Source organism: Schistocerca americana, chromosome 3, assembly GCF_021461395.2.
Source record: "Schistocerca americana isolate TAMUIC-IGC-003095 chromosome 3, iqSchAmer2.1, whole genome shotgun sequence".
Classification (NCBI taxonomy): domain Eukaryota; kingdom Metazoa; phylum Arthropoda; class Insecta; order Orthoptera; family Acrididae; genus Schistocerca; species Schistocerca americana.
In genome coordinates, this window is record NC_060121.1 from 187626185 (window position 1) to 187647701 (window position 21517).

General features: G+C 40.8%; 1 protein-coding gene across 1 annotated transcript in view; it reads left to right on the forward strand.

Annotated features, from left to right (window-relative positions):
• The window catches only part of LOC124605962 (methanethiol oxidase-like), a 129842-nt gene that overhangs the window by 43403 nt on the left and 64922 nt on the right, over positions 1-21517 (forward strand). Inside the window, exons 5-7 of the mRNA XM_047137925.1 lie at positions 2404-2569; positions 2746-2840; positions 7563-7750. Coding sequence (XP_046993881.1) covers positions 2404-2569; positions 2746-2840; positions 7563-7750 — 449 coding nt within the window. The remainder of the gene's footprint in view (positions 1-2403; positions 2570-2745; positions 2841-7562; positions 7751-21517) is intronic.

Sequence of the window (21517 nt, forward strand, 5' to 3'; positions counted from 1 at the left end):
AAGTGTAAATATGTGCTTTTCATGTCTCTTCTTTTCAACACCATAGTTCCATGATGGGTGAGTTCTTTCTTCTTTTTTTTTAAAAAAAAAAAAAAAAAAAATGAAGCAAGAAGGTAGTTGTCCGATACTGATTGCATCAGTTTCAGTGTGAGAGTATGCAGTATAAAACAAAATGTGTATACAGGTTGTCCTACCAGGAGGAATGGTCAATATTGAGGGTTATGACATGAATTATCATTCAAAACAAAAAATTCTAGTAAAATGGACACCCTAAGATCTATGAGCACTTGTTCATCTTTGATACTATGGAACACATCTCTTCTACTGTTTACTAGATAATTTTTTCTTGTTTTGGTCCATACTACCTTCTACGAAACTATGGAAAGCATAGAGTTTGCAGTAGAAGAGATTTGCTTCATAGCATTGAAGATGAAGTAGCTCATAAGGCATGTATTTTAGAGCCCATGTCATATCCCTGAGTATTGACTGTTCCTCCTGGAACACCCAGTATATTACAAGGAGGCAGAAATGCTGCTTGGTACTTAGCTTCATGGGGTGACATTTCAGTACTGCTGGTACACACAATCAAAACTGTTAGTTCTGTCCTCAGGAAGTAAATAGGGATAGGTTTGGGAAAGAGGGCCAGATTAATTGATGGTATTTTTTCAGGTTTTTAAGCACTCTCAAGTTGAGGAATAATTTTGCAGGAGCCAGCCACTAACCCATCCTTAGTAATAGCTGAGAGGAGGATTCTGTGGAGTCTGCTTTGATTGGTACTCATTGCCTTATTACCATGCAGGGTGTGGCTAAATTTGCTGTACAGACTTTGAGGACTTGTATTTGGGGACCAAAATGGCTAAGTTCAGCAAAGGAACTCATTTCCGGAAATATACCATTTTTGCGCTACACACAGAATATCACTACACGTGTTGATCCCTGATTCCTGCTACTTATCATCTGGGTCCACTTACAAGGAGGGACCAATGTGACAACCACCAATGCCAACAGAGATGTGGTACCTCTGTACCACAATGTGGTGTGCACGATAACCAATCTCTGGTCCTCCAGCATCTGCTGCAGTCGTAACCCATGCTAGTAGGTGGATGCCACAATGACCTCATAAATCAAGGATTTAATGTTATCCTTCAGGTAGTAATCTAGAGTCTTCATGTCAGGAGAACACACAGGCCAAGCAATTAGGCCATCACAACATGTCCACTGTTGCTCAAATCATTGGTCCTGATGATATCAGACTATATGTGAAAAATTAGGTGGTGCACCATTGTGTGGAATCACTTTTCGATGCACAGGCAGTGGCAAATCTTCCAAGAGTCCATGCAGTAGGCCATCAAGGAAATGCAAGTAAGTGGCACTCAAGATATGTGGTGGAAGAAGACATGGCCCGATGATGTGTTCATCCAAGAACCCTGCCCAAATGTTCAGACCGCATAATTCCTAAAACCTATGGGGGTGTGCAGCAAGCAGATTTTCATCATCCCACACATGACTGTTGTGAGAATTGAGAACACCTTCCCTGGTGAACATGGGTTCATCCACACAAAGGATCTGCTGTAAGAAGTTGGGCTCATCCACACAACAGTGCAAGAACCACTTGCAGAAGTGGGTTCATCCTATGGCTCATTACCTGTACCTTCTGGGGAAAGTAAAGGCATATCTGCTGCTCATGCAGAGTGTATCAGGCAGTTTGATGATCCACATTCAGTCTACTTGCTATGTTTCTGGTACTCGTCACTGCATAGAGTCACTGCTAAACTTAACCTTCTTGTTTCCCACTACAACTCCTCAACATCTGTGAGGATAATTTAGTTATACACTGTATATTCTGTTTAAATGAAGACAAATGTTTAGTTATTTTGGATGACTGTACAAAATTTGTTTACGGTAATCATATGTAGTTATCAGTGGACAGAAATGTCTTTAAGGAACCTTTTTTGTGAATTCATTCATAATGCTGATAAATCATGATAATGATGTGTTGAATTTTGTATGTAAAGATAATATTTTATGGAAATATATCAATGTTCTTTTTTTTACGTAATGGATATTGGTACTGTACAGCAAAAGTGAATTTATACACATCAAATGTTTAGTGACAGTGCTAATGGTTTGTGGATACACCTTAATCAAAAATCCATTTGCTCCCTGCTCCTCACTTGGCATGCCCTTTGTGATTAGGATGATCAACAGCATGGAAATAAATGTGTCTTGGCTTGTTACATATTTAAAAATGGCATTACTAAGATTATTTTTAGTTCTCCAAAGATAAGTAGCATATTTTTGTGTCTCTGAATTATTCAATATGTGATAATTTCATTCTTGTAGGAAGGTACATGTATATGCCATTATGTAAAAACAAACTTAGCATTTCTCTGTTGTTATTAGCTATTTATGGAAATCGCTTAAACTTCTTCTCATGGAGCACACACAAGAAAATCCAGAGTATTGATCTTGGAAAGGAAGGAATTGCTCCACTAGAAGTGCGTTTCTTGCATAACCCACGTAGCGATACTGGATATGTTGGCTGTGCTCTTGGCTCAACAGTTTTCCGGTATGCATTTTCTTATTTACATACTTGTTTTGATCTGAGTGTTCTTCTTGTTTACATTACTTTGATATCTTCCATGAAACAGAAGTGGCCACTTCTTTTTTAATTCATTTTATTTGGTGGTAAGTTTCTAATGATGTCAGAGGAAGACTGCTACATATAGACAGTTTTTTTTCCAGATTTAACAAAAAGGTTGATGGTACTTGGACAGCTGAAAAGGTTATCAGTGTACCCTGCAAGAAAGTTGAAGGGTGGCTATTGCCAGTAATGCCAGGTGAGTACCTCCATTTTGATTGACGTTGGAATATAATAAATGCATGATTTCAGGTGTGTTTCAATATTTACAGTATTAGAAAATCATTACTGTGGCTTTGTATCTAATTTTTGTATTTAGTGGTTTGATGTGATGTAACAAGTGTCTTCTGGGTACCTAATTTATCAGCTGTCGCAATTAATACCAAGTACTTCTCAATAATTCCAAACTTAATTACCAAAGGCTTATATTTGGCTCAGATGCATTTAAGAAAATTGCAGATTGAACCACCTATCTGTGTCAATAAATAACTGTGTTATGGTCACTTGTTATTGTTAGTTACTTTGTATGGAAAACCATCATGCCTCTTGCATCTGGTTGTGCTACATTAAATTATCTTTATAAATGGCACTACATTTGCAGTTATGGTAACTTCAGCAGCAACTAACTGCAGTTGTAAGGTTCCTGCAAAAGGGAGGGAGTACAAAATACTTTAAGCTATGACAGTGGCAAAAAAAATAGTTTAATATACATAGGTAAAGATGTTCTTATGGGAAAAGAAATAAATAAAAGAAAATAAACAGGGATTTAGATGGAAGGGAAGAGTTTCAATAACAAAAATATTGAAGGAAATAAGAGGAGAACAGGCAAGAATGATTCTTTCCTTTTCACTGCCCTTTAGGGGAAAAAAGAGAAGTGGTTTGAACAGAGATTCTGTGCAATTAGTGGCAGAAAATGCTTCAGTAATTCTGAATAGGCTGTATATTTTGACCATATAAAGTGCTGCACTATTGGGTAAGGCACTGAGCGAGCTTTTGGGGGGAGCAATGTTTCAATTCTCATACAGTCAAGCGGGAGTATATTTTCACTCAACAACTGAAGGTGAATACCAGGATGTCTTCTTTGGAAAGGACATTTTCAGTTTCCTTCTTCACAGTTATCTAATCAAACTTGCATCCTATGCTCTATCTCAGGATATTAAAGCCTGATTTTTTCCCTTCTTTTATTAACTTATTTGTTTGTTTAAGTTTAATGCTTTGCAGGGACTTCTTACATAGCTTGTTTTACGGATAGTTAGTGCCATGGAAAAGTGAAAGTACTTTATAGTTATGGTAATGAAGTACAGGATGTGCATAGAGAGGTGCTGAGGATTTTGTAGAATAAGAAAATTCTCAAAAACTGAGCTTATGGCTACACATAAACTGTATGGTTGAATTCGTCATGAGTGAGTATAAAAGAAACTGACAGGATCATATTTCAAAGGCACAATACCCATCACAAGGATTTATGGGTAGCTGGTGACATTATAGACTCTAAGCTTTACCTTAGGTGAATGCTTGGAATGTGGTTGGCAGTTGGAATGGACAGTACCTCTGGAGAGGGAGAGAAGCAGGGTACTCAGGTATCTGTGCATAGAATGCGTGGCACAGTGTATCTGGGAGTAGGTGACAGAGGGGCACTTGCTAGAGCATTGGCAAATTGCCATTTATCTTTGAGAAACTTTTAACTTGCTTCAGAGAAAGGTGTTAATTTAACTGCTATACATGGACTTAAATGCTTACTATTGTACAACAGTTGCACTAGCTTGGAGCAGCTATTCCTATGTTCCAGTTGCCAATAGTTGGGAACTGCTCTGCGGTACTAAACAAACTGTTGTTTTAATTTGTGATTTTTATGTTTGCCTACATTATTTGGTAGCTCTGCCAGCCTATAACAACTCAGAACTACAAACCTATAGACCGTGCATAATCATCAAATGGACTGATGGCATTTATGTGAGAACTCACACTAACCTCTAGAAACAAAATTCTCACAAGTTCATGTCTTCTGGGCATTTTTACTTCTTGCATGGTACTGAACTGTATCACATTGGTAGATAAGTACTGGAAGGAGCTTCATTTCAGCCTGATATGTAAAAGATCATGTTTCAAAATATTGATGTATGAACCTGAAGAAAGGAGGTCAAGAAAAAGTAAATATGGTTATCACAGGTGGCACATGCTCAGTACTTCAAGTGAAGAAGAAGAAGAAGAAAAAGAAAACATGCACCAATTTTTTGACATTGTATGACAGAAAGTGTGAAATCAGGGAAATAGTTGCTTTTGCTGTTCATACCTCAGGTGCAGAAATGAGTATAGATAAGTTTTAATAAATTATGAAACTGACTTGCTGAGCAGCACATAAATTCGAGAGGCAAAGTGCTTAGTACTGCTGACAGGCACTAAAGTAAAAGTGACACTATGCCTATCTGGCTTTTAGATCTAATAGCTCCTCTCCCTCTCTGGTGAGAGAGGAATGTTTCTGTTGGCCTCCTGAAGGTAAGATGTGGGCAGAAACTCTGTCTCAGAATTTATTAGTTTTCAACTGAATTTTTCTTTGAAGTAATAATAGATAAGTTGTCTGCATTAAGAAATTTTATGTCTCTAACAGTTACATGTCAGTGTAGTATGACTCACCTCCAGTGATCATCCATGGGAGGTGTCAACAATGCATAATTCTGCGTAGAAGCAAGTTCATTGCACCTTCAGTTGTTTCCACTCAAAGAAGATTGAAATATAGTACATTTCTTTAAAGAAAGATATAGACTTTGACTACTGGCATTCTTTTAGAAAACATTAATAATATAATAGTGTGTTTTTGTAGAGAACTGAACTTATATCACAGGAGTCAGCAAGTTTAATGTGATAAACAAAAAACATGCAAAAACATGTTCCTCTATTTTGCAGAGTGAAATATTATCACATTTTTCATTTCTCCTTAAAAGACTGTGAATAGCAGCATGTTTTCAAAGTACAAATTTGCTGTATCTATATGCTCTGAATTGTGAAATGAGAAAGTGATTGATTTTTTTATGTGGGTGTTGGTCCTTCCCTGCTGCTTCTGTGAGCACTTTGGAATTTTATTTGCAATAATTACCATTCCTTATCTGCCTTTCAGCATTGCTTGGAGATTTAGGTTGTTAAGTTTTCTCTAGTTACATTTTTTAAACTGACATTTGAACCATAAGACTGTACAATTGTCCTATTTGGAGGTTGGCAGTTGCACATCAATTAACTTTCACAATGTTTCTTACTCTAAACTGGAGATGAATATTTTTTGACCCTATTAAATAGCAAAATCACTGTTTTAAAACTACTTTATTAAACTTAAAAAGAGTCACCTTCTACATATTCAACCTCTTTGGTTTCTTTATACAGAAATTTCAATGTATTACAACTCTGCAAATAGTAGACTTGCTTTCAACCATGTAACTATGTTATAGCATGGCCAAAATGAGAACTGAACTCTAAATTCACTAGTATTGCCACTGGACTTCATAAGATACCACACTATCAAGGGATAGCAATAAAAGTTTATAATTACTTCAGTTAACAGAAACTTGAGGCTAAAAATTAATTCAGAAACTTAAGTAATTAATGAGTTTAAATATTTTCAACATTTCACAGCCCTGACAGCAACTGTATAAATATTAATTTTAATTTCAATAACCAACAGCCTCATTTGCAACATTTACCTAGAATTTACCTAGGTTTCAGTAGGGATAACACAACCTCCTTCAGAATAAAAGTAACTGCCATTTGTCCATAGTGAACATCGTAAGGCTAAAACTATAAACCCATAAATTATCGCCAGACTGTAAAAACTTGTCTGAAACTGCCTTGGCCCCATTTTGTGAGTGCGATGTGGGGGAGCCTCGAATGCTGTACTGGAACTGACCGTAGCGTCATGAGGCCCGCCTAGGTGGTCACAATACCTTGCACCTGTGCATAAACTGTGTGATAGTTACTTGTTGGGACAAGATGTGAACCTAACTCCTGACCCTGACTCTACTAGTAAAGTGAAATGAAAGGTATAGCTGAGGAAAAGGGCATATATGTTATCCTGTGCAGAACGTACTTAGATCGACGTCCGTAACATTTATGAAGTATTCGTTGGTCATGATATGAGGAAGACATCATGTGCTTACAAGGTACGGCCTGTCTAGGAAAATTTTCTGCTTAAGCATGAAGTTTAATCACCTAAAATGAACTTAGGAGTGGGAAAAATAATATAAAGCCAACATCGTCATTATTATGACTAGGTCTACAAATTTTGAGACGTATATGTTAAGCACTTACTTAGCTATGGTTGCAATGAATTAACATCCTATCGACTTAACACATAAATGGTCGTGATTGAACTTATGAACAAGTCTATATCTAATCTGTAACATCTGGAAATACAGGCCATATAAAATAGATGGTCATTATTCAAGATTTGAGAGTGGAATGGTTGAGAAGTAGTATGAAAATGGTTTAATGAGCCCCCTGCTAGGCACTTACGTGTGAATTGCAGAGTAACCATATAGATGTAGCTGTAGATGTAACAAAAGTAAATATTTGGAAAAATCTGCAGCAGTATGTAATTTCCCTCAGGGTGAAACAATAAAGCATTTTACAACAGTGATCCTGGGACTTCAAAACTAGAGTCAGGTTAATGATTAAATGCACAAAAATTGTTGTTAATAATGTTTACTTTCTTCTGATAAAAATGACTACCCACGGAGATCTAAATGCTCTGTTGGTCTCAGCATTTTTGTCACTGTCCTAGCCTAACTTTTGCTATTGTTTCAGAAGTTTTGAAGGTGCTCATTAATGTAAGCATTCATTTTGAATTTTTGTGTTGAGAATAACACTTTTTGAATCACTTCCAACAGATTTAAGGCAACTTATAACTTCTTAAATGTCACTTTAAAAATTTTAGGTCTGGTGACTGACATCATTATATCATTAGATGACCATTACTTGTACTTCTGTAACTGGCTTCATGGAGATATACGTCAGTTTGACATTACAAATGCAGCTCATCCAAAGCTTGTTGGACAAATTTTCCTGGGAGGCAGTATTGTGAAAGGTGGACCTGTTAAAGTAACCGAAGATTCTGAATTAACGGTTAGTTGGACATTACTCCCCAACTGCTTTCATGATTCTGTTTGTCTGCAAGTCATTGCTTTTATTATTATTATCATTATCATTATCATTATTATTATTATTTTATTGATTTCAGGAATATTTTATTGTAAATTTGAAATTAGCAGGGAACATATATGCTTTTTATAGGTTATATTTTCACATTGCTTGTATTTCTTATTGATTTTGTGTGTGTGTGTGTGTGTGTGTGTGTGTGTGTGTGTGTGTGTGTGCAATAAAAGAACGGAATTTCAAGATTAAAAGTGATACATGACAGCAATAAATTTCATATAATCCCTATGACTAAGTGACTCTTTGCAGATTAGAGCTGTATACACAGCCATGCATTGTTAGTAGTATACCAGTTCCAAAATGTTATTAAAGCATGTTTCTTTCTAATGTTTCATCTCCTCTGAGAAGGTTTCCAACATTAGGAGAGGAAGCATTATGCAGAGATATGTGCCTTGGGCCATGGCCAAACACCCTGTCACCGTAAACACAATATAATTACTTAACATTAACATTATTATTTAGACTGGTTCATTAAACCACACTCCATTGTCTTCTCTCAACTGCTAAACTTTTTGCAGATTGTAGTCTGCATGGCAAGGGAAAATATACTGGTCTGAAACAGATGTGTTGTTGCAATCAACTTCTGTTTGAAACTGAATAATGATCAAAGTTGTCAGAACTACACCAAATAAATCTGAAGCATTTTCAACAAAGTGCCAGGGCTTGAAGTGTTCCTGAGCTGCAATGAAGCTCACATAATACTAGGTACAGGAAGATGATTAAAACTTGAAGCTGACAGCAATAAGATTTTTGGGGAAAATTTAAGCATATGTATTGCAGGGATGGACTAATGTGGAATTACAGTGGTGTATATCTCACAGCAAACATGAAACTCAGATCTACTAAGACAGAAATTCAAGCTACATGTGAGATTGTTTGGACAAGGTTCAAAGGAGATGGTGTAAAATTATAATTGGATCCTTCCATCAGTCACCAGACTCACCTCCTGATGTAACAAAAATCCTCAAATCGCTAGCACATATGTTCACCAATTATACTGTGATCAGTGCAGGAGAATTGTATCACCAACAATTAAATGGGATATTTATGATTCTATTGGTTGTGAACGTGACAAGATGTCCCACAGAACATTACTAAGTGCTTTCTCTCAAAATTACTTGCAACAGATGATTTGGAATCTCACTCATGGTGAAAATATATTAGATATAATGGCAACAAATAGACCTGAGCTCTTTGAGGATCTTCACATTGAAGCTGGTCTCATTGACTATGAGGCAGCTGTAGCAACAATGATTACCAAAATACAGAGGGCAACTAAAATAAGTATAAAGATTGATATGTTCAGTACACTAGATAAAAAAGTAGTAGTGTCATACACTCCTGGAAATGGAAAAAAGAACACATTGACACCGGTGTGTCAGACCCACCATACTTGCTCCGGACACTGCGAGAGGGCTGTACAAGCAATGATCACATGCACGGCACAGCGGACACACCAGGAACCGCGGTGTTGGCCGTCGAATGGCGCTAGCTGCACAGCATTTGTGCACCGCCGCCGTCAGTGTCAGCCAGTTTGCCGTGGCATACGGAGCTCCATCGCAGTCTTTAACACTGGTAGCATGCCGCGACAGCGTGGACGTGAACCGTATGTGCAGTTGACGGACGTTGAGCGAGGGCGTATAGTGGGCATGCGGGAGGCCGGGTGGACGTACCGCCGAATTGCTCAACACGTGGGGCGTGAGGTCTCCACAGTACATCGATGTTGTCGCCAGTGGTCGGCGGAAGGTGCACGTGCCCGTCGACCTGGGACCGGTCTGCAGCGACGCACGGATGCACGCCAAGACCGTAGGATCCTACGCAGTGCCGTAGGGGACCACACCGCCACTTCCCAGCAAATTAGGGACACTGTTGCTCCTGGGGTATCGGCGAGGACTACTCGCAACCGTCTCCATGAAGCTGGGCTACGGTCCCGCACACCGTTAGGCCGTCTTCCGCTCACGCCCCAACATCGTGCAGCCTGCCTCCAGTGGTGTCACGACAGGCGTGAATGGAGGGACGAATGGAGACGTGTCGTCTTCAGCGATGAGAGTCGCTTCTGCCTTGGTGCCAATGATGGTCATATGCGTGTTTGGCGCTGTGCAGGTGAGTGCCACAATCAGGACTGCATACGACCGAGGCACACAGGGCCAACACCCGGCATCATGGCGTGGGGAGCGATCTCCTACACTGGCCGTACACCACTGGTGATCGTCGAGGGGACACTGAATAGTGCACGGTACATCCAAACCGTCATCGAACCCATCGTTCTACCATTCCTAGACCGGCAAGGGAACTTGCTGTTCCAACAGGACAATGCACGTCCGCATGTATCCCGTGCCACCCAACGTGCTCTAGAAGGTGTAAGTCAACTACCCTGGCCAGCAAGATCTCCGGATCTGTCCCCCATTGAGCATGTTTGGGACTGGATGAAGCGTCGTCTCACGCGGTCTGCACGTCCAGCACGAACGCTCGTCCAACTGAGGCGCCAGGTGGAAATGGCATGGCAAGCCGTTCCACAGGACTACATCCAGCATCTCTACGATCGTCTCCATGGGAGAATAGCAGCCTGCATTGCTGCGAAAGGTGGATATACACTGTGCTAGTGCCGACATTGTGCATGCTCTGTTGCCTGTGTCTATGTGCCTGTGGTTCTGTCAGTGTGATCATGTGATGTATCTGACCCCAGGAATGTGTCAGTAAAGTTTCCCCTTCCTGGGACAATGAATTCACGGTGTTCTTATTTCAATTTCCAGGAGTGTAGTTGAATGATGAACTTAAAAATTTTGGCTCAGGGAAGGAGCATGTAAAGAAACACTAGCTCAAGTTTAAATGCATAGTTGACCACGTACTGGATATATGTACCATGTAGAACAATTCATGATGGGAGGGGTCCTTTTTTTATATGTAGTTACAGTAAATAAACTTCTAAAGGCACAGAGAATACTTCATAATGTGTGGAAAACAAAGTATAGGGCTGTAGATAGAGGGATGCTGAATGAAATACATTTGGGTGTCAAGAGGGCACTGCATGAAGCCCTCAATGACTACAATAGTAGAGTATTATTGAAAGATCTTTCACAATAGTCAAAGAACTTCTGGCCATGTGTAAAGGCTGTTAGTGGCATCAAGGTTAGTGTCAAGGCACATGTTGGTGAAACACAAACTGAAATTGACAGTAACAAATCACAAGCAAATGCTGAAGTCTATTTTCAAATGCTCATTTACAAAGGAAAACTCAGTTTGATTCTTGTACCATTGCTAAGATGAATGAATTAGATATTAGAAATAATAATAGAAATAGTGGGAATAACTAAAACTGAATGAAGCTCTAGAGTCCAATGGAATATCTATCAGATTCTATACCAGATTTGCAGCTGAGTTAATACCTCTTTTAATCATAATATACTGAAGATCCCTAACAAAAACGTGTGCTCAGTGGTTGGAAGAAGGCACAAGTCACACCATCTACAAGAAGGGCAGCAGACGTGACCCTCAAAAATTACCATCCAGTATCCTTGAAGTCCATTTATTGTAGACTCTTAGAACATGCTGTGAATTCCAATGTAATTCTCAAATATTTCCAACAGAAATACTTCCTCCAGGCCAACCAGTATGGATTCCAAAAATATCATGTGAAAACCAATGCACACTTCTCTCACATGCCATTTTAGATATCTCAAAAAGAATGAGCTCGTCCATACCAACCAGCATCTGTTCAGAAAATATTGATCATGTGAAAACTAACTCACATTTCTCTCAGTGCCATTCTGAAATATATGGAAAAAGCCAGCTTTCTGAATTGCACAGGTGGGAACTCTCCATGCAGTATATTCTACATTCCCATAACCATTCTGGCCTCAACCTTTGTTAGTAATTTTTCTCACTCATCCAGCCCCTTCCCTGTTCCCCTTCCAGCATTACACAGACCTAATTCCACCAACACGCACTGTCTTTCTACTTTTCTCCTTTTTTGCTACCTCCTCCCTCTCTACCCTGCCCTCCGTCTAACCTCCCGACTGCACCTAGCTGCCCTACCCTCTCTCCACCTCATCTTTGTGTGCTCCCCAACAGCACTTCACTATCTCCCACCTCTACCCTGCTATCCCTCCTCCTCCCTGCCTCCTCCTTACCACCACCCAGTTGCCACTTCCATCATCCACTGCTGATGTTGCTGGCAGTGGGCTTCTGCTGCCAGAGGCTGCAGTCATGTGTATGTGAGTTGTGTTTGCATGTGTGTGTGTGTGTGTGTGTGTGTGTGTGTGTGTGTGTGTGTGTGTGTGTGTCATCAATTTTCAACAAATGCCTTATTGGCCGAAAGCTTATTTTGTGACAGTCCTTTTGTTGTGCCTATCTGCACTCGGCATCTCCAAGGAAGGATTCTGCCAAGACTCTTGGCATATTTTGAGGGGGGCCACTCATCACTGCAGATGCAATGGTCACAGGTGGCTAGGCTGTATGGAAGGGACTTCTTGGTGTGGAATGGGTGGCAGCAGTTGAAGTGAAGGTATTGCTGGTTTGATGTGGATGGAGGTATTGATGTAGCCATCTTTTAGGTGGAGGTTAACATCAAAGAAGGTGGCTTGTTGAGCTGAGTAGGTCCAGGTGAAGTGAGTGGGGGAGAAGATATTGAGATTCAGGAGGAATGTTGATAGGGTATCCTCACCGTCAGTACAGATCACGAAGATGTCATCAATGAATCGGAACCAAGTAAGGGGTATGGAATTCTGGGTGTTTGGGAAGAACTTCTCTAGATGACTCATGAATGGGTTGGCATAGGATGGTGCCACGCGGGCACCCATAGCCATACCTTAGATTTGTTTGTAGATAAAAGAGAAGTAATTATGAGTCAGGCTATAGTTGGTCATGGTGACTAGGAAGGAGGTTGTAGGTTTGGAATGCATTGGGTGTTGGGAAGGGTAATGTTCAATAGTGGTAAGGCCATGGGTGTTAGGTATGTTAGTATAATGGGAGGTGGCATCAATATAGACAATCAGGGCACAATGTGGTGAAGGAACAGGAACTGTGAAGAATCGGTGGAGGAAATGGTTATATAGGAGGGTAGGTTGCGGGTAATAGACTGAGAGCAGAGATTCCCTCTGTGGAGGCATGGCAACTGGTCACACTGGGGCTACTTGGATGATTGGGTTTATGGACTTCAGGAAGCATGTAGATAGTAGGGGTTTGGGGAGTGGCAGGGGTGAGGAGAGAGATGGACTCGGGAAGAGATTCTGGGATGGGCCTAAGGATTTGGGGAATGGATTTCTGGAATGAGGTTATTGTGGAACGGTTTGTAGGGTGATGAATCTGCCAGCTGGTGGAGTCATTCTGCTAAGTAATCCTTGTGTTTCAAAACAGCAGTGACGGAGCCTTCATCAGCAGGTAGGATTATGAGGTCGAGATCAGTTGTTAGGTGGTGGACTGCACTTCGATGTGTGTAAGGTTAGTTTGCGTGATGAGGGATTTTTGAAGTGATTGTGAGGCAAGGTTCAAGGTTAAGAAATTCAGAAAAGTTAACAGGGAGTGATTTGTGGATAGTGTTGCTGGATCACATTTGGATGTTGGAGCAAACTGAGTCAGGCAGTGTTCAATATTGGTCTTTGGTTGAGTCTGATTGGTAGTGTTGGTGACAAAAAATTGTTCCCACTTATGGACTGGGAGAAGGAGAGAAGGTCTTTAACAAGTCCTGCATGATTGAATTTGGGAGTGGGGAAAAAGTGAGGCCTTTGGAAAGGACTGATACCTCTGCAGAGCTAAGGCTATTGGAGGAAAGGTTCATCACTGTATTTTGCGTCTGTTTATGTTCTGGATTCTGTATGGTGGTTGGAGGGAGTTCTTGAGGGTGGGGATAAATGTAATAGGTCTGTGGGACAGGGTTTGTCAGCTATAAAGGGATGTGGGGGAGGTTTGGAGATTGTTGTAGAGGTGGTGGATAGTGGTAGTCCAAGGCAGGAGTAGGAAGTGAACAGAGTGAAGAATTTTTTGAGGTGGCACTGTGCATGTTGCTCTAGGTCCTAGAGGGCAAGAGTTTCAGTGTGTGACATGGGATCCAAGAATTTGGTATTGCATAGCAGGAGAATTTTGCATATTGAGGTGAGGTATTGCAAAGAGGTTTGGGTCTGTTTGATATGGTTTTGCAGGATTGTATTGGTGAGGGTTAAGGATTAGTGGAATCTGAACAGCAGGAGGTCATTGAGGAAGGAAGGGTGGCAGGCAGAGATGGGTAATTTAATGGTAATGTCATTTGTGGATGATTCCATGAGCCATAAAACAATCCAGGAATAGTATATGGGACTGAGTTCTAGCTAGGGATAAGGAAACTTTTCTGTATTGACACAGATGGGAGGAGCAAGGACCCATGGTGGTGGATAAAAACGTGTAAAAATATGTAAGTAACATATAAATATGGCTGAAAATTTCGAAAAAATATGCACAAAAATGTGGGAAAAATCACAGAAGGGATGACATGGATGAAATAAGGGAAAGCAAGATGAAATATGAAGGAGTTGGCTGATATTGAAAAGCAAAAAAACTACTGAAATTGGCGTGAAGACACAATGAAATCAAAGAAAAAAATAAATAAAAAAGTTGTAATGTGGGTTGCAATTCTGTGGGTAGATAAGTGGGAAGAAGGGGGATGGCAGGCATGAGCTTTTCCTCCAAGAGCCGTAGCTCTATATAAGTATCACTCCTTTTCAAAGACCTCACCTTTTGCCCCACCCCCAAATTCAGTCATGCAGGAGTTGAAGCCCTTCTATCTTTCTCCTTGTCCCTGCAGTGGAAACACTTTTTTGCCTCCAACCCTACCAATCAGACTCAACCTGACTCAGTTCAACGCCTCCATTCAACTGTGATCCATCCACACTGCCCCCGAATCACTCCCTGTTAACTTTTCAGAATTTCCTAACCTCCACCCTTTGCCTCATCCATCCCTCCACAACCCTTGCTCCAAAACCCCTGCCTCATGGCTCATACCCCTGTAATGGACCTAGATACAATACCTGCCCCACACATCCTCCCACCACTATCTACTCTAGGCTGGTCACAAGCATCATCTATCCCCATATGCAGGGCTACCTGTGAAACCAGTCATGTGATCTACAAGCTAAGCTACAACCACCATGCTGCATTCTACATGGATGTGATAACCAACAAGCAGTCTTTTCTCATGAACAACAAACTGTGGCCAAGAAACAGATGGACCACCGTGTTGCTGAGCACACCACCCAATGTGACGTTCTTCATTTCAGTGACTGTTTCACAGCCTGTGCCAAGTGGATCCTGCTCACCAGCAACAGCTTTTCTGAACTTCAGAGGTGGGAATTCTTCCTTCAGTATATCCTATGTTCCCGTAATCCTTCTGGCCTCAACCATCTAGCCCCTCATTCCAGCACTTAAAGCCCTCTACTCCACCAATGCACCCACAATCTTATTACTTCTCTCATTTTTAGCTTATTGGGAGGGCTGAGAAAAAAGATTGCACTGAAAAACTTAAGAACTTAAAGGTGAAAAACAGAGATTACTGAGGAACATCATGCAAGAGTCAATAAGAGTGGAAAGCTAATTCCATTATACATGGTAGGCAGGTAAGGGGGCATAGAAAAATAGACAGCTTGGAAAATAAAAAATGTAGAAAATAAAAAATACAAAGAAATATAATAGTCACTGAAAAGAAATACTGAGACCATAAAAATTAACTAAATCAAGACCAGGTGGGTGGCAAGAACCAAGCACGTGTTGTAAACCCATTTCTTACTTGTAGAGTTCCGAAATGTTGGTGTCAGGAGGGAGGTTCCAGATGGCATTTGTGCTGAAACAGGCACCAACGTAATGAATGTCATATTGTAGAGTGTGCTCTACAGCAGGATCATCTGTGTAAAAGATGCACTTTTTGCATATGCCCTTTCATCCTAATTGATAACTTGGTGGTAGTTATACCAATGCAGAAGGCCAAATGGTGTTTATGTCTGATACATGACACATGTCATTTCATGAGTGGCTCTTACTTGATTGCTCCTCTTTGTTTTCTTTCCCAAAATTTTGCCTTTTGATATGTCTGCTAAAATCTTATGCATAAATACATTTCCGAGACACTTTGTTTTCCTTTTTTGAATAGTTTCTATGAGATTTTTCGACTTTTTTATATTTTTCAAAACCTCTTCAATCATTTTCTTTCCATCCAGCTGGTCCATGTCAGTGTTCTCCAAAGCCACATTTGCATCACTTCTAAGCACTTTCTACCTGCCTTCATCAATGTCTGACTGTCACAGTCTTATAGGATCACACTCCAGGTGAATGTTTTGAAAAATTCTTTTTTTGCTATGTGAAATGGCTTGTTGACTATTAGCTGTTGCCATACATTGAAAGCACATTTAATTGTTGTAATATTTTTTCTGATTTCTGTGCTGCATCTGTTGTCTTCTGTAACCAGGTACTTAAATAACAAAATTTTATAAATGTTATTTAATTTCCTTTGATTTTGATGTCAGGTGGACTCATTCTTTATTTGCATACTATCATAATTTTGGTTTTTGACAGTTAATTTTAATTTGAAACATTTCATAATTAGTAAAAAACTAGAAACTATATTCTGCATATGTTTTTCACCATCAGATATTAACGCAGTACTATCTGGAAATTTTATGCAGTGAATTGGGGGCCACTCACTTTAAGTATCCAGGCTCCAAAAATATAATACTGAGAGAAAACTGAATGTTGGTGACTGAGCCACAGACAGGAACAACTTACATGGGGCATGCAGGAATTGAACAGATGACCGTACACCAGAAATAAATTCAAATAAAATGAGTCATTAATTTTCTTTGAACTTCTGGGTAATATCAGTAATTATACTACTAAATCATAATGTCCCATTAAAGGTGGTGAAATAAGTAGGGAAAACATAGTCAATAATGCTTTAATACAGCATACTAATAAAGACGTGTTATTTACTCCTGCTCCTCTGTATAAGCCATGAAGAAAAGTTCTCACAGCCTACTGAAATTGTGGAACTAATAAAGCTATCAGAAATTAGTAAGTTATCTTTGAATGATTCACAGTGCCATTTGGCAAGCCTAAAAGACCACAGTCTGCTGGGAATTGAAGAAATGACTGAGTCAAGTGACTCAAACTACTGTTCTGTTATTCAAAATCTGATCTTTATATAATCTGTCCTGTGTAAACCAAGAAATGACACAGTATATGAACAGTATGACACTCCAGAGCTTAAACAGTCTGTGTTCACATCTCAGTAATATGATATATTGTTTTTTGTTTGTCAAGACTATATCCACTGGGTCTTATAATGACAGAAAAATTCATCACTGTTTGCTGCTGATTCAAAGCCATCATCTCTTAATCATTTTTTTGGAGTGAACATTATTTTTACATAAATGCCTATGTAGAATATCTCCACTGTGGATATGGGAGGATGTACCAATAAGATGGTCAACACTACTACACTACTGGCCATTAAAATTGCTACACCACGAAGATGACGTGCTACAGACATGAAATTTAACCGACAGGAACAAGATGCTGTGATACGCAAATGATTAGCTTTTCATGGCATTAACACAAGGTTGGCGCCGGTGGCGACACCTACAACGTGCTGACATGAGGAAAGTTTCCAACCGAGTCCTCATACACAAACAGCAGTTGACCGGCATTGCCTGTTGAAACGTTGTTCTGATGCCTTGTGTAAGGAGGAGAAATGCGTACCATCACGTTTCCGACTTTGATAAAGGTCGGATTGTAGCCTATTGCGATTGCGGTTTATCATATCGTGACATTGCTGCTCGCGTTGGTCGAGATCCAATGACTGCTAGCAGAATATGGAATCGGTGGGTTCAGGAGGGTAATACGGAACACCGTGCTGGATCCCAACGGCCTCGTATCACTAACAGTCAAGATGACAGGCATCTTATCCGCTTGGCTGTAACGGATCCTGCAGCCACGTCTCGATCCCTGAGTCAACAGATGGGGACGTTTGCAAGACAACAACCATCTGCACGAACAGTTCAATGACGTTTGCAGCTGCATGGACTATCAGCTCAGAGACCAAGGCTGAGGTTACCCTTGACGCTGCATCACAGGCAGAAGCGCCTGCGATGGTGTACTCAACGACAAACCTGGGTGCACGAATGGCAAAACGTGATTTTTTCAGATGAATCCACGTTCTGTTTACAGCATCACGATGGTCTCATCCGTGTTTGGCAACATCACGGTGAACGCACATTGGAAGCGTGTATTCGTCATCGCCATACTGGCGTATCACCCGGCGTGGTGGTATGGGGTGCCATTGGTTACACGTCTCTGTCACCTCTTGTTCGCATTGACGGCACTTTGAACAGTGGACGTTACATTTCAGATGTGTTACGAACCGTGGTTCTACACTTCATTCTATCCTTGCGAAACCCTACATTTCAGCAGGATAATGCACGACCGCATGTTGCAGGTCCTGTGGGGCCTTTCTGGATAAAGAAAATGTTTGGCTGCTGCCCTGGTCAGCACATTCTCCAGATCTCTCACCAATTGAAAATGTCTGGTCAATGGTGGCCGAGCAACCGGCTCGTCACAATACGCCAATCACTACTCTTGATGAACTGTGGTATCGTGTTGAAGCTGCATTGGCAGCTGTACCTGTACACGCCATCGAAGCTCTGTTTGACTCAATGCCCAGGCGTATCAAGGCCGTTATTACGGCCAGAGGTGGTTGTTCTGGGTACTGATTTCTCAGGATCTATGCACCCAAACTGCATGAAAATGTAATCATGTGTCAGTTCTAGTATAATATATTTGTCCTATGAATACCCATTTATCATCGGCATTTCTTCTTGATGTTGCAATTTTAATGGCCAGTAGTGTATGAATAGATAACATTATTATGAGAGAACACTACAATACAAGAAACATCTACAAAATACAAAGGTCAAAACAAGAATGTCTTTGATCTCGTCTCCCAAATATCCCACTTCAGAGCTGCAGCTCTTTGGTCTCTGATGAGACACCAATAGTTTATTGTTCCCACACATGGGACAGTGTATACTTGATATGGAGCCAAGTGTGCCAGTGGTCATAGTGTGTGGCTGAACTGTGACTGTAGTGGGTAAAGTCATGTAGGTGGCTACTACTGTGGCGTTTGAGATGCTGCTGGGGAACAGAACATTGTTGGCAGTGTTGTGAGGGCTTGTGGCTGGTAGGAGGTGTGGATAAGTGCAGTGATGATGAGGATACCATTTTAAGACAAATGTGATGATAGTGCCTTGCAGTTGATGTGGGAAGATAGTAAATATGCATGTGAGAGTAAGTAAATAGATGGAGTTGTGAGCGTGCTTGGAAGGCCTTGCTGTTTGGTGATGATGAGATAATTACTGAGTGTTTTTGCACTGACACCCTTTGGCTGGGATTGGTGTACACTGATGGTGATGACTACCAGTGCAGAGAGTGGTTGTGAAGTTGTGTCAACATTTTTGAGTGATGTGTTTGTGTTCTCCACCTTGGTGTTGTAAGGAGACTGCAATGATGGATGAATAATGTCATCATGGAGCATCACAAATTCACACTCCAACAGTGCTTTGTACAAAAATGTTTTTGGTATAGTATGTGCCATCAGAGCTGGAATTTGACATTTAGGGATGTGCTGTTTCAAGTGTTATACCAGAGCTGGGAGTTTGGTTGGCACAGCTGCAGTTGCGGGTAATACAAAGCCTGCTGGAAGGCTGAGGGCTTCCTCATACAGTAATTGTGCCAGAAATGCCTGTAGATCTACCTTAAAGACTATATGGGTGCCAAGGAAGGCACACGGTAATGCCTCTGACACCTGGCTGTGTGGCACATGAGATTGGTCTTAAGTGTTACTTTAAGGATGGTACACCATTGTTTGATTTTATTTGTGGTGTAGAGGTGACAAAGGGCTTCAAAGAAAGTTGACTCAAATAGGTGTCCTTGGTTAGTAATGATTGTCTCGGGAGAGCCGAAGTGGGATACTCACACATCCATGAATGCATGGGCAGTGGACTCAGCCGTGTTATCTTTGATGGGTACTGCCTTGACCCAGAAAGAGATGTGAACGATGACTGATAATATGTATTTAATGCCAACTGGTTTGAGAAGTGGATTGATCAGATCTAAATGTGCTGAATCGAACATACAGTATCCCATAGCAACCGATTATCCATTGTGGTTGCTGCCTGATCTTGCTGTGTTGGCAAGGCAGATAGGCCTGTGCCCAGGTACAGCAGTCCCATTTGATATTAGGCCACATGAATTGTTTGGTCATCAGCCTTATTATTGGTCAGACACCCGTGTGAGCCAGGTTGTGAATTTGGTCGAATAGTGCATGGTGTACGGAGGCTGCTGTGAGAAATCTCAATCTGTTTTGTAAGTTGTTACACAATAAGTGAACATTGGTGCTTAGCATAGTATAAGCTAGACATATTATTGTTAAAAATATCTAAGTTTGGTAATACAGCGAGAGATCATGTCCAAGTGATGGAGGCACTGGTAGTTGATGTCCTTGGATGGGTTGTGTATTGAAACTGCTACTGGTTTATGGTCCATGTATGTCACTACTTGTCTTCCTTTGATGTCTTCTCTGTAGAAGTATCATACGACTTTGTACAGAGGAGCATAGAGTTTCCGGTTGAATGTGGACTGTGCAATTTTAAGTTTTCTTGTTTTTTTTTTTTTTTTTTTTTTGGGAAAAAATGTAGGGGTTGTGCCTTGGTGTCTATTCTTGCTGAAGGACTGTGGTAACAGCTATCTTGCTTGCATCTGTCAAGACCATGAGGTGTGCATCTGAAAGGGGGTGAGTGAGTGTCACTGGTTTTGTGAGGCTGACGTTTGCTTGTTTGAAAGCGGTTTATTTTTCTGGTATCTGTAAGAGTTTCTTCTTATCATGCTTGTTTGGTCTCATGAGAACATTGATGTGTGAGGCTTGAATTTTGGCTGTCCGTGACAGGCGGTGATGGGAAAAGTTGAGAATTCCAAGGAATCACTGTAAATTGAGACCGTGTTTGTGGAGGCTGTAGCTGTCAGATGAATTCAGTCTGTTCTAGTGAGGGTTTCATGCCATTGGCATTTATAGTATACCTGATGTTTTCAAATGTGGTTCTTCTTCATTTATGGTGACCTCACCCTCCTGGAGGGCAGTGAGAACTAGTTCAAAATTATGCTCATGGTCTTGACTGGTGTGGGAGAAAATTGAGATGTCACCTTGATATATGTAATAACAGTCTAATGTAAAGAGGATACCATCAGTGAATCACTGCCAAGTTTGGGAGCATATTTTAGATCATAGTGCATGAACAGGGAAGCGAACAGGCAAAACAGGACAATGATCACTGTTTTATGAATGTCTTCTGGATGCATTTGTATTTGCAGATATGCCCTTTTCCAGTCTATCACACTGAAAATTGTCACACCTGCAAGCAAGTGTGTGAAATTCTGCCTTTTGGGGATGGGGTAACTATCATATGTATTTCAAAATCTGAGCACTCCATTATCACCACATAGGTGGAGAAAACCATTCTTTTTCAGGATGAGTTTAATGGGTGACACCCAAGGAGCTGTCAGAGGGATGAATGATCCCTAACTGAAGGAGATCATTACTCAACACCTTGGCTTCTTTCAGGAGAGCAGGAGGTAATTGGCATGCCTTGTGGTGTGCTGGCAGGCTGG